Genomic DNA, 12,012 nt, shown 5'->3' with positions numbered 1-12,012 from the left:
GGAACCCGGGAGGACTCCCCAGTGGTGGTGGTGAGCCTGGGGAGCTGGTTGAATGGCAGAGCCACAGACAGATGCAGGGGGGGTGGGTGCGGTGAAGCTCTGCTGCAGGAAATGGAGAAGATCGGGACCCTCCCCTGTGCCCCATCCGTGGCTGCGGGCAGGACCAGCTGAGGGGCTGGCTCTGACTCCTAGGTGTTGCCAGAGTGCCCACAGGAGGCAGGGGGGCTGGGCCCCTCCCCCCAGGAAGGAGGCCCAGGGCTCCAGAGGCAGAAGAGAGCGGCCCGCCCTCCCTAGGAGATAGCAGTGGTTAGACAGGGGCCGGCTGCTTCCGGCTTGCAACAGATAACGGCTGGTTAGTACAAGGCTGGGCTTCGCCTGCACGAGGCGCTGACGGTCCCCAGCCCCGCTCTGAGAAGTGGGTCCTGGTGTCTCTCAGCCCTGGTCTGTGCACCAGCCTGTGCTCTGACACGTGTCACTCCCCATGCCTCCTCCTCTCTGCTCCCTGCCCTGTCGCCTGTGCCTCCCTTCAAGCCTTGGGGGCTTGAAGCTGTGAACTCAGCCTGGGACCAAAGCTCCCCGTGTGAACCGCCCCCTCCCCCCTGAGGTTTGCAATGAGTATTTGGGAAAACTCCAAGGAACCCTCCATAGGGGCCCTGCAGGTGGAAAGCCCCCAACCCCAACTCAGCTAAACCACCACCTCCTCCTCCAGGAAGCCCTCCGGGCCCCCCACCTTCCCACTCAGGGGCCCACTGTTCATTTCTGGGACCAGGCCAAAATGGATTCCTTGAGCAGCTGTGGGGCACGTGCGAGATGACTGCTTCTCGGGTGGGGTCCCCAGGGCACACTGGTGTGGGGAGGGCCCGAGGGACCCACATGTCGGGGTGCAGCCTCCGGGCGGCCCAGCTCCTCGGACTTCTCCTTGCTGCTCACACCTGTGGCCCGAGTCCCAGAGAGAGAGGCGGCGCCCTACTCGGAGCCCTATGGGAGCAGCTGGAGGGCCCCACAGGGACACCTGCACCCCAAGGGAAGACCGCACAGTCCACGCCAACAGACATGATTTATTTACCCCCGGCCCCTGCGAGCTCTCGGGCGGCCACGCTCCTGCCATCCCCTAAACACAGAAAAGGAACCGAAGGGATCGATCGAGCCCAGATGGGCTTTTCTCCATCAGGGTCACTGGGCAGCTGGACAAAACGCCGCAACAGAGAGGGAGTCTGGCTGCATCGGGGTGGGGGCTGGGGGTGCCCCCACGCCCACCAGGCCCAGCCCTGGGCCTGCATCGGCCGCACCCGAGTGGGAACAAGGGCAGAGCCCAGGCCTGAATGCAAAGTGGCAGACAGCAGTGTTAGAAGGCGCTCGTCAGTACGGGGTCAGGGCCGGCTGTGGGTCACGGACATCTCTGGGGGGCGAGGGGAGCACCCAGCCTGCGCCCTCACCACCGCTGGGCTCCAGCACCCTCCCTGAGGGTCCAAGAGCGGGAGAAACACCACCAGCTCAGGCCCTGCAGACCTCTGGCGGCTGGGGGGTCTCTAGGCTGGGGGCCTGGCTGTGCCCTCAGACTGGGCCCCCAGCCCCCTGCTCTCCCTGGCCTGCCTCCCCAGCCGAGAAGGCCCTTCGGCAGGATTTCAAGGGCATGAACAGCTGCGGGATCCAAAGGAAACACTTCGGAAACCCACACAGGCAGGGGCCGCAGTGTGGGGAGGGGGCAGCCCCCTGCGGCTCTCACGCCCTGATAACAGGGTTTCACTGAGGACTGAAACACAAGTGTTTTTAAAGAAACCCATGGAGAAAACATGACGTTCCAACGTCGGGATGAATCCAGGGACTCACATGCAGGGGTGAGGCTGCTCACGCGGGCCCCTCTTCGCCCGGCCGGCCCTGCTTCCTCTGGATGTCACCCTCGGGGGCCGCACTCGCCTCCCGCAGTCTCTTGCGGAAACGCGGCCCTGGCCGGCTTCTGGGGGGCGGCAGAGGCTCCATGCCCAGGACCGCGTGGATCTGCCGGAACGCCAGCAAGCGCAGGGCGTGCTGGGGGCAGACAGCCGGTCAGCACCCCCACCCCTGGGCACCCCGCAATGCCGCCTGGGCTCTGGGCGCTTCCCACGACCGTGGAAGAGAGGTAGGGGGCTCCCTGGGGTCAGCGGAGGGCAGGACACTGCCAGGACACCCCTCAGGGCATCAGCCCCTGCCCGCCCCTCTATGGGGACCCCAAACCCTGCATCTCCCGTTCGCCTCAGATCCCAAACAACCTGGCGCTTCCTGTTTGGGCCACGTCGTAAGCGCCAGGCCCGCTATGGATTCCGGGCCGCTGGGAGAGCTAACACCCCTGCCAACAAAAGGGAACCTACAGCCGGGTGCTCAGGGCTGGCGGCGCCAGTCACGCTGGAGGCCACGGCTGGGTGTTGGCACACCATGGGCAGGGGGGCCTCGGGGGGCACAGGGGAAATGTCCCAGCCAGCGAGGCCCCGGGTGTGCGGCCCTGAGCTGGGCTCCCCCGCCCCCAGGAGCAGTCCTGTCACCCACAGGCTGCCCAACTCTGCAGAGGGGAGGGGGGGGACAGGGGGCCACCCCCCCGTGCCCACTCCTATGGAGTCACCGGGGCCGCTGTCCCACCTGGGCACTGGCTGTGATGTCCTCGCGCTGCTGGCATGTCATGGCCCCGAGGGCATCCCTCTGGTCTCTCTCGCAGGGATCCTGGAGCCCAGGCCCATCTTGGCGAGGGGCAGTGGGAACAGCAAAGGAGAGAGCAGCCCGTGAGAGACTGCCGCGACTGCGGGGTCCATCCCCGCGCCCCTTACACTGTGTGACCACACAGATGGGTCACTGCTTCGCTTCCACTCTCTTAACCTGCTACCATCCTGCATCACTGGAACAACCTGGAAACCCCCTTTCTGCATCGAACATCTCAACCGCCGGGCGGTGTGGGGTCTCCCCTTGGCGGTGGAAAATACACGGCATGAACACCCCTGCCTACAGCCCGTTATCCGCGTTACCCCGGCCGTTTCCTTCGCCAAGATTCCCGGGGCGCTCCAGAAAGGACAGGAGGACCCCCGAGAACCAGGGCTGTGCTGCCCCAGGGCGGGACCCTCTTCTGCCCCAGCCCGCGCCCCGCTCTCCTCCGTGGGTGCATCCCCGTGCCTCCCCTGGAGCCTGTGGGTCTGTCCGCCCATCCTCCTGTCTGCCTTGAACGGGACTCCCGAGTATGCTCTCGTGCTCTGGGCTCCCCGGCCGGGGGGACTGACCTGTCAGGAGTGTCCCTGAGGCCACACACTCCAGGACACGCCTCATGCCGTCCCCAGGACTGAGGGGCCCCGACGCACTGCTCAGAGCCTTCTCTGCCAGCAGCTCCATGGCCTGGACAGTTTGGGGACAGGAGAGACACCATGACTTGGGGGGAGAGCTCTCGGGGCAGCTGGCCTCCCACCTGAACCGGAGTGAGAGCAGCAATGATGGGCTGGGTGGGGTCTCCGGGGACACCGAGCTCCTTCCCTCAGGGCCACTCCCCCTTGAATTTCTGCAACAAAGGGGGACCCTTGGAGCCTCCCCTCCCTGGGGCCTGGCTGAGCACAGATGACCTCGCTCTCCACATCTCCGACTCCTCAGCTAATCCCGGGCACAAAAACACCACGGGCCAGCATCCCAAGGGTTAAAAGAACCGCTCTCTGGGACCCTGGTGCATTTAGCTGGGGATCCCAGTGACCCACCGAACTGCTCTGGCACACCCCCCGCCCCAGGGAGCCACCCTGCCTGGAGTGGTCCTGCAGGGACACGCATGATCTTGGGGGCGCTTCTAGACTTATAGGGAAACCACTCCTCTCGGTGTCAGCATGGACCTCGTGTCCCTAAGGGGCTGGTGTCAAGAGCTGTGTCCCCGCTGCACACGGGACAGGGAGAGGAGGCTGGGATGGGGGCACAGGAGCTGCTGCTCAGGCGCTTGGACAGCCCAGCCCTGGGAAGCTGGGGGCATGTGTCTCGGGCAAAACGAGGCCTGTGGTGCTGCCTTACCCAGTGCGGCAGGGCCCCCCAGGCGGGCACACGCCGGCGGAGGTCACGGAGGACCCTGAGCACAATCACGCACGGCTGCAGGCCACTGGCGCGAGCCTTTGAGAGAAGAAGTACACCGTCGTGTCAGGGAATCACGTGCACGGGGCCCCAGGCACAAGGGCGGATGCTCAGGGCTGTGAGCCAGGCCCAGGAGGGACTCATTGGTGGGGAGGGGGCGGCACAGGCCGGCTGGCCTCCAACGTGGCAGCTGGGAGCCGAGTCCTTTCCCCAAAACACCCCACGCTGACCGAACGGGCCCCATTCGGAGCCCCCAGTAGCCACCATCGGGTGGATCTGGGGCCGCGACAGCCCTACCCCCAGAGCAGCGAGCACTCTGCGCACACTCCTGACATGAGTGTCGGTTCGTGCTGGGCAGGGGGACATAGGCCGGCCGGCCAGCCGGGGCCATGCCGTGCAGATGGCTGCCCTTCCTGGTTGTACCCCAAGCCCACTCCCCTGAGCAACAGGGCAGACCCCCCCCATGCCACCGCCCCCGCCCCCTGACCTGGAACCACTTGGCGTGGCGGAGGGCAGCCAGTGCCTGGAGGCTCTTCTCCAGGCTCAGGACGTCGCCTGGGTCCGGCGGAGGCACCTGCATTCCCTCTAGAAGGAAAGAGCATGTGGGCATGGCGCCCTTTCCCCGTCCTCCTCCTGCCTCACTGGGCCGTGTGGCCCCAGCCCTTGGGTCTCTGGAAGGTCCAGGGCTCTGGACTGTCTCTCCTCCAGGACACTGCAAGGACCAGAGAAGTTATTTCTCTGCAAATCCTCTCCCTCTGCCGTCCCGTGGTGAGCAAGTTATGGTTCAGGTGGGAAGCTATGAATGAAGCCAGGTTTCCAGGCACTTCCAAGTGCATCACGGCAAGGGAGAAAGTAGGTCAGATTCTAACAGGTGTCGTCATTGATGGCGAAGTCCCCAAGTCTGGGAGCGGGACCTTCTCCTGCCTTCTTACCACTACCCCACACCCATCTCCTTGCTGCAGGAGGCCCTGGATCACAGACAGAGGTCAGGCGATGGAACTGAGTGTCCCTTGTGCATAAATATCCCGGACCAACCCCTCCTTCAGGCTGAGATGGGGCCAGCAGAGGTGTGTCTGGAGAAGGGGCTTTCGAAGCTCCCTTCCAATGATAGCCAACCGGGCCCTGGACCCCCACGGGGGAGGGACACAGCGGGGGTTCCTTCTGGCCAGTCCCCTTCAGCGGCCTTGGACCACTCACACTTGCCCATGTGCCCCTTGTTCATGTGTCTGAGCAAAGCCTAACGGGGCTTTCAGCTAGAATTTAATGATGTTTTTCTATCCCCGGTATTTTTTTTTTTTTTATAACTATGACAACTGGTAACCTTTTCCACCAATGGTTCAAGGGTACTCCTCTTGAAAAATTTAAGTGACAAAAATGAACTGACTTAAGAAGGTTCGAGAATGACAAATTTGGAAGACAGGCCTGGCCACACCTTGTTCCATGGAAGGGTCCTCCCGCATCAGGGGCGAGGTGACCGACACAGAGACCCTCATTCCGGGCTCCTCGCAGGAGGAAATGATGATGTTGTCTTCGGAGTCAGAGGAGACCTCATACTTGTCTTCTGTCACCATCTGTGAAGGGCGAATGCAACCTGAGTCCGTGTCACCCCAGCTGAGAACCACAGGTAAACGAGCAAGGATAGTCGAGTGCTGGGCCCTGTGCTGGGGGCCTGGAACTGGCAAGGGATTTACATGTAGCCCCCACCCTGCAGGAGCACACCTACACAGCAACGCGCACAGATAACAAACCCAGTATGTAGGGGCCTTCATATGTAAAGAACACCCACAGATCAACAACAAGGCCAGCAATCCAATTAAAAAAATAAACTGGTGTGCGACATAACAGGTAGCTTGAGGAAAAGAAATAGAAATGACCCTCTTTATGCAACAACACAAATTTCTCCCATGGTAAGAGAGAACCAATTAAAACTATAACGAGGTACCATTGTCCCCTGGGAGGACAGACCTCAACAGTCTGGGCACAGCTGGGCTGGCGAACCCAGCCATCTATAATCTGCTGGTGGAGGCTGACCTGGCAACATTTACCAGAAGCATCTGGCCTCACGCCTTTGGCCAGCAATTCTGCTCCTGGAATAAATTCTCACGTGTGTACAAGGTTACCTCCTTGCTGGAAATGACCTGAATGTCCAACTACACGGAGGGGCGCCTCAAGCCACATAACGCAATGAGGCTCCTTAAATATGCACAGGGGGTTGGACCCTAGAGGTGCTAAGTGAAAACAGCAGGGTGATTTTGCCAGTGGAACAAGCTATTATTTGGGCACAGCAGGGGAGAACGGGGAAAACCCATTCAGCAATTGGCCTCCAGGCAAGACCCAGGCCCCCTCTGGCTCTGGTCGTCACCTGCCACAGGGGCCCAGGCACAGCCCGCAGCCCTCACTGGGGGTACCCTGCAGGGGTCACCCTCACAGGCAGGCCCTTCCAGGAGACTTTAGAACCAAGGCACATGGTCCAGTGCGCACTGCTCAGAGAGGCCTTATGGCGTACCTCCCCTTGTTTTGAAGTCTCTGAGATGCCTGGCCAGGGCGCCCCCGAGCTGTGTGGAGCTCCAGGCAGCTGTCTCTACACCCCTAGAAATGCTCTCTGCCCCGGCTAAGCCATCTTTCCCCACCTGGCCGGCATAGGGGTGCCTAAGTCAGACTCTGGGGTCAAATGCTTCCCGCCCCTCGGGGGGTGGGGCACTGCCAGCTCAGCCACAGCCTGGGCTGCCTTTGTGAGGCTGCATCTGAGCCACACTCACAGCCCTACAGTAGCTAGCAGGAAACCACCGTGCCATGGGTGCGAAGGAAACACGTGTTTACTGATTTATTTAAATCGTTCTTTATTGATTTATTTAAATCTATTTTTATTGATTTATTTAAATCAATTTTTATTCTCAAATAAATAAAGAGCTGGTGCACTCATCTGCGAGAGTGGGGGTGGGAGGAGCAGCAGGGGCGGGAGAGGGAGAGAGCCTCAAGCTGTCTCCCCATTGAGCATGGAGCCCGTCGTGGCGCTCGATCCCCTGAGCCCAAGATCATGACCTGAACCACTATCAAGAGTCTGAGGGTTAACCAACTGAGCCATGAAAAGGAGTATTTAAATCAGCCAAGTGGGTGTGTGTCACTCCTCTGCTCAAAACCCTCCTGTCTTCCCACTTCCCTGAGAAACGCAGGCCTACCTGCCTATACGGCCTTCAGGCCTGGTGTAACCCAGGCCCCCACAAATGCAGGTCCTTCTACATGGACCACTGCTCCTCCATCTTTCAAGGCCTCCCCTGGTCTCTAGCTCCCACCTAGAGGGCCCCATTCCTATCAGGACACATGGCTCCCCCCATCCTGTCTGATGTGCCTCCCCCCGTCCCTGCCAGTGCTCCTTCCTTGGCATCTGATTTCCATTTCTTCACAAGTGGCACATTGGATGCCAGCTTGCTCGTGACCAGAGTGGGGGCCCTGGGGGGGAGGCTTGGGTCTGTGCGGCCCCCGGTGCTGGATTTTCTGGGGATGCAGAAAAAGACTCACCAGGAAGGAGAACCACCCCCCGCCCCAGTAAACTTGGTCCTCGGCCAATCACGGTCTCTGCTGAGATCGTCCCAGGACAGTCCAGAGAAAGGAGCCCAGGTCCCTCCCACAGTCCCCAAACAGGTCTTCACAGGGCCAGGCTCAGCTCCTCTCGCCCCTGTAACGACTGGTAAGTCGGCATCTGCAGTGACGGGACACTTTCCTCCTTCCTTTTACCCTAGACTCGCTTTATAAAGGAATCCCGGAGATCGCTATCTCGTCAACTTTTCTATAAAAACAACCCAGTCTGGGTCCAACAGCCCATCTCTTGTTTTTTCAAATTGCCTGGAAACAAGGCCATCCCGTCTGGCGGCCGCCTGGGCCCCGCGGATCTTACCGGGAGCTGCTGGGGCAGTTGCTCCGAGATTCTCTGCAGCAGGGCGCGCGTGGGCTTCTGCGAGCACAGCAGGGTCAGCCGCACCTTCCTGTCCCCCCGCAGCAGAAGGCCCTTCGCCAGGAGGCCAACCCGCATCACACCCTTCAGGACCCGCACGGAGGGGGAGCCACCACTGTCAAGACAAGCCCGCAAATGTGTGAGACCCGCAGGGGAAAGGGGTCGGGAGAAAGGGCCGCTGCCAGGGTCCCCCCGCTCCTGCACTCATGGGCTCCTTGTGGGGCCTCTGCCTCAGTTTCCCCATCTGTGAAATGGGCCTGCACCCCTGGGGACAAGCCTACCAAGTCGCACGTGCCCAGTAAGGACTGCTGCTTTTTACTCCTTCCTGATAATCTGCATTCTGAGGAAGGCCACCAACGGCCATCCCCGTGGCCCCTGGTCTCGGCCAGCTGGTGCCACCCACTGGTCTCAGCCAGCGGGGGCCCTGGGCTCTGTGTCCTCCTAAGCGTCTCCAAGGTCACTGTGCCCGCACCTCAGCTCCTTGGCTGGGAGCCTGCCCTCTCCCCTCAGGCCCTGCCCCACAGCACCCTGACCCGGGCCCCTGCTCGCCCTTCTGAAGCCCAGGCCAGCTTGCCGGAGTGGGAGCCTGAGCTCGCCTCTGCCCCACGGCCCCTCCTGGCGCTGCCCCTCTGCAGGGGGGGAGGTGGGGGACACCCCAGCTTCTCCCAACCCAACCCCCAGCCTCCCTTGGTCCCTGTGCTCCAGCCCCATGAGGCTGCTCCCTTGCTGGGCCCTCTGCCCGGGCACATTCATCCCGCGGCTCCAGGAGCGGCTGCTGCTCACTTTGTAACACTCCTGGGGAGAGGAGGAGCTGTTTTTGGCTTTGGCTTTGGTTTTTTTGTTTTGTTTTGTTTTTAAATTCATTTATGTATTTCTCTTTTTTCTTTTTAGGTAGGCTGCACGTGAGGAGCCCAGCGTGGGCTTTGAACTCACGACCCTGAAATGATCAAGACTCAGATGCTTAACCCACGGAGCCCCCAAGGTGCCCCCATGTATGCATTTCTTGTCGGCTTCTGGACCACGTGTGCTGGAGCCCAGCGCCCCCCCTAGAGGACTGGGCCGGGAGGCCACTGGCACCATGCGGATGGGAGATGGCTGGACCGGGGCAAGGACCAGGGAGGGCAGAGGGCAGGGGATGGGGTGGGGGGCGGGCTGCAGGCGAGAGACTCAGAGGCTCATCGGTCAACCTGGATCTCAAGTCACACCCGCTGTGGAACCAAAGAGCCCCAAACCCACAGTCTGATCTCTGTGGAGCCGGCTTTCCTGGCGCCGGTGTAGGACTGCTGCTCAAGTGTGACAGCACCACGGTTCTCTCATGTCAAAATGGGACCCGCGCTCTCTGGGGCCAGCTCCTGGCCTCTGGGCTGCCACCGCACACGTGATGGGACGGAAACGTCATGTGAAAGCTGGGGGAACGAGGCCGGTTTTGTTTTTCCGAGCACACGGCATTTGAGAGGTTTCGGGAGGGGGAGTGTGGGGTCGTGAAGGGGCGGCTCTGGGACGCACCTTGTGGAGGCCGATCTGTGGTCACCGGACCGCACGAGTCTGCAGGGGCTGGGCTGAGCGCCGTGGGCGTGCACACACAACACCCACGTCAAGCTGGAACGGGACCCTGCCACCTTGCGCGAGGATGCCAGTGGGGGGCTCGGTGCACCCCTGCTTCTATGACCACGCGGGTGGAGGAGGGACCCTCTCCCAGAGAAGGCCAGGGGAGCTCGCTCGCGAGGGCACGCGTGCACTCCCCCAGGGTGCAGACACTGTGCTAACAAGGAACTGAGTGGCACCAGCCAGATGCAAAAGGAAGGACGCTGAAGGACCCCTCTGCCCTACGCGTGCGGTGTCCAGCACAGGTGGAGCCCCGGGGACGGGCAGTGCGGGGTGGGGGTGCCAGGCAGGGGCGGGGGCGCATGGACTTTAACAGGACGGATCTCCGCCAACTGCGGAGGCCGACCGGGGTGACGGGCACACAAGGTCGTCCGTGCCCCCGGAACGGTCCCTGCCAGCGTGGCTGAGACGTAAGCTGCACGGCGTGTTCAAGCATCATACAAGGGCGGCCACCCAGAGAGAAAGGACTTGGAAGACGGACTTCGTCCAGATCCCAGGTGGAGAGGCCTCCGTGCCCCACTGCCACAGCGACTATAACAGTGACTCACGCAGGCGCTCGGGAGCTCTCCCACTCGGGGATCTCACGGACCCTCAGAGGAAGAGGACGGGTCAGAATCACCCTCGGTCTCCCTTTCACAGATGAGAAACAGACCGGTTCCCCCTTCATGAGGAACATTTCTAGATGCACCTTCGATAAGAAGTGTCCATTTGGGGAATGTTCTGCCCGCAGGCTGGGAAGTCCCAGGGACCTCGGAGAGCTCAAAGCTGATCAGAGTGAGGCACCTCGCCCCCCTGCCAGCCATGTCCTGTCCAGAACCCCAACCCTCCACTCGGGGGGCCTCCCTGCCCCGCTCAGTCGGCCCGGGGCCTGGGGAACGGAGAGTGACCCCCCACTACCTGTGCTCACCGCCCGCGTGCACTGGGCTTCCGGAGTTCTCCTCGGCCAGCGCGTCGGACACCAGCTTGAGGGCGCGCTCCGAGTGGGAGACGGCCTTCTGCACGGCCAGGAGCTCCTCCTCCGTGGGGTAGATGGCCGCGTGCTTCCACAGGACGTGCCGGTCATCGCTGGACTCCGGCCGCCGTGCGGACTGCAGGGAAAGACGGGCTGGTCATGAGCAGGCAGCGAGGCCCCGGGCGCCGGGCGCACAGGGGACAAGGTGAGCGTCAGGCCTGCTGAGGCACGGCACATGCAGCAGGGGGCCCTGGAGAGCCCCCAGAGTCAGGCTGGCTTTGGGGGTGACAGGCAAGGGGCAGCAGAGAGCCAGGCGAAGGAAGGATGGGGACCCACGAGGCGGTGAACTGGCGAGGATGTGGGACTGCGTGGGGCCTGTGGGCTCCCCTTTGGTGATGTCCTTCCATTTCGGAGTCAGAGGCTTTGCAGCCAACTCAGCGGGGCGCCTCCCCCCAGCAAGGTGGGAACGGGAGGCTCCCATCCAGTCCGGTCCCAGCCTGCATGGACGGATGCCAAGGGCTCCGGAGGGAAGTGGTGACCTGGGCCTGGGAGCCAAGAGAACTCCAGTGGCCGGTGACGAGCCCTGGGCCTGGGGTTCCTGCTGGTGTCCAGTGACAGGGCTGGGCTGTGACCCTCAGGCCCTGCCAGCTCCCACCCCTGGGCGCCTCTCGGGGGTCGTGGCTCAGAGTCGTGCTCCTCGCTCCTGGAGCAGTCAAGGATTCAGGTCCTTCTAGGGAGGGTCTGAGAAGGCTGCCGCCCCGCGGGGCCTCCACAGCGGGAGGCATTCTGGCACAAGGACAAGGCCACCACCCACCAGAGGTGAGCCGGGCGGTGCCCCCGGCCTGCTGGCGAGGGAAGGAGAGTGCTGGTCGGGCGAAGAGGGTCCAGGCTGCTCATCGGGGGCCTGAGGCCCCTCCTCCAGTCGCCTCCTGCACAGCTCCTGGCGCCTGCAGGGACCCAGGGGGAAAAGCTGCTCGAAGCGGCTGTGGGACCCCAGGGCTTGCCGCATCACAAGCGTGCCTTCCAGGGGCTGAGCGAGGCTGGGGCTCCAGGACCACCAGAGAGGGCTGTCGCCACCTGACGGGGCTCCCAGGGCCCATGACACGGGCGGGGCCTGCCCCAACGCCCGCCAAGGCCCAGGGAGACTGAGCCGAGGCGGGCCGGGAGGACAGAGGCCAAGGGCAACAGGTGGGGAAGGAGGGGGTGACTGCAGCCCCAGGTCTGTCCTGAGCTTTGTTCCCCAGCTCAGATGCTGTCCAGATCTTCCGTCAATCAGACACTGCATAAGGAAACGCTTTCAAACTGCTCCAGAGGGTGGAGGAAGGCGTGACAAATGTGTTGGTGGTCAGGGGACGCCGGGGTCAGGGTGCACAGAGACCTGGGGCTTCCCTGTGAATGGGAGCCCAGAGCCCTGCCCCACGGCTGCGGGGTTGTGCTGTCC

At 62.6% G+C, this 12,012-nt stretch overlaps 1 protein-coding gene across 1 annotated transcript in view; it reads right to left on the bottom strand.

Annotated features, from left to right (window-relative positions):
* Positions 1 to 1,848: 1,848 nt before the first annotated feature.
* LOC111161647 (zinc finger RNA binding protein 2) overlaps positions 1,849 to 12,012 on the bottom strand; it is a 31,678-nt gene continuing 21,514 nt past the window's right edge. Inside the window, exons 11-19 of the mRNA XM_022525411.1 lie at positions 11,386 to 11,518; positions 10,517 to 10,707; positions 7,958 to 8,129; positions 5,495 to 5,633; positions 4,550 to 4,647; positions 4,006 to 4,101; positions 3,243 to 3,354; positions 2,614 to 2,711; positions 1,849 to 2,028 (exon numbers count right to left, since the gene is read on the bottom strand). Of these exons, the coding sequence (XP_022381119.1) occupies positions 1,849 to 2,028; positions 2,614 to 2,711; positions 3,243 to 3,354; positions 4,006 to 4,101; positions 4,550 to 4,647; positions 5,495 to 5,633; positions 7,958 to 8,129; positions 10,517 to 10,707; positions 11,386 to 11,518 (1,219 nt within the window). The remainder of the gene's footprint in view (positions 2,029 to 2,613; positions 2,712 to 3,242; positions 3,355 to 4,005; positions 4,102 to 4,549; positions 4,648 to 5,494; positions 5,634 to 7,957; positions 8,130 to 10,516; positions 10,708 to 11,385; positions 11,519 to 12,012) is intronic.

This window comes from Enhydra lutris, unplaced genomic scaffold (genome assembly GCF_002288905.1).
Source record: "Enhydra lutris kenyoni isolate GAN:26980312 unplaced genomic scaffold, ASM228890v2 scaffoldscaffold86, whole genome shotgun sequence".
Lineage (NCBI taxonomy): Eukaryota > Metazoa > Chordata > Mammalia > Carnivora > Mustelidae > Enhydra > Enhydra lutris.
The sequence above is the reverse complement of the archived record's forward strand: the minus strand, read 5'-3'. Positions and strand labels throughout refer to the sequence as shown.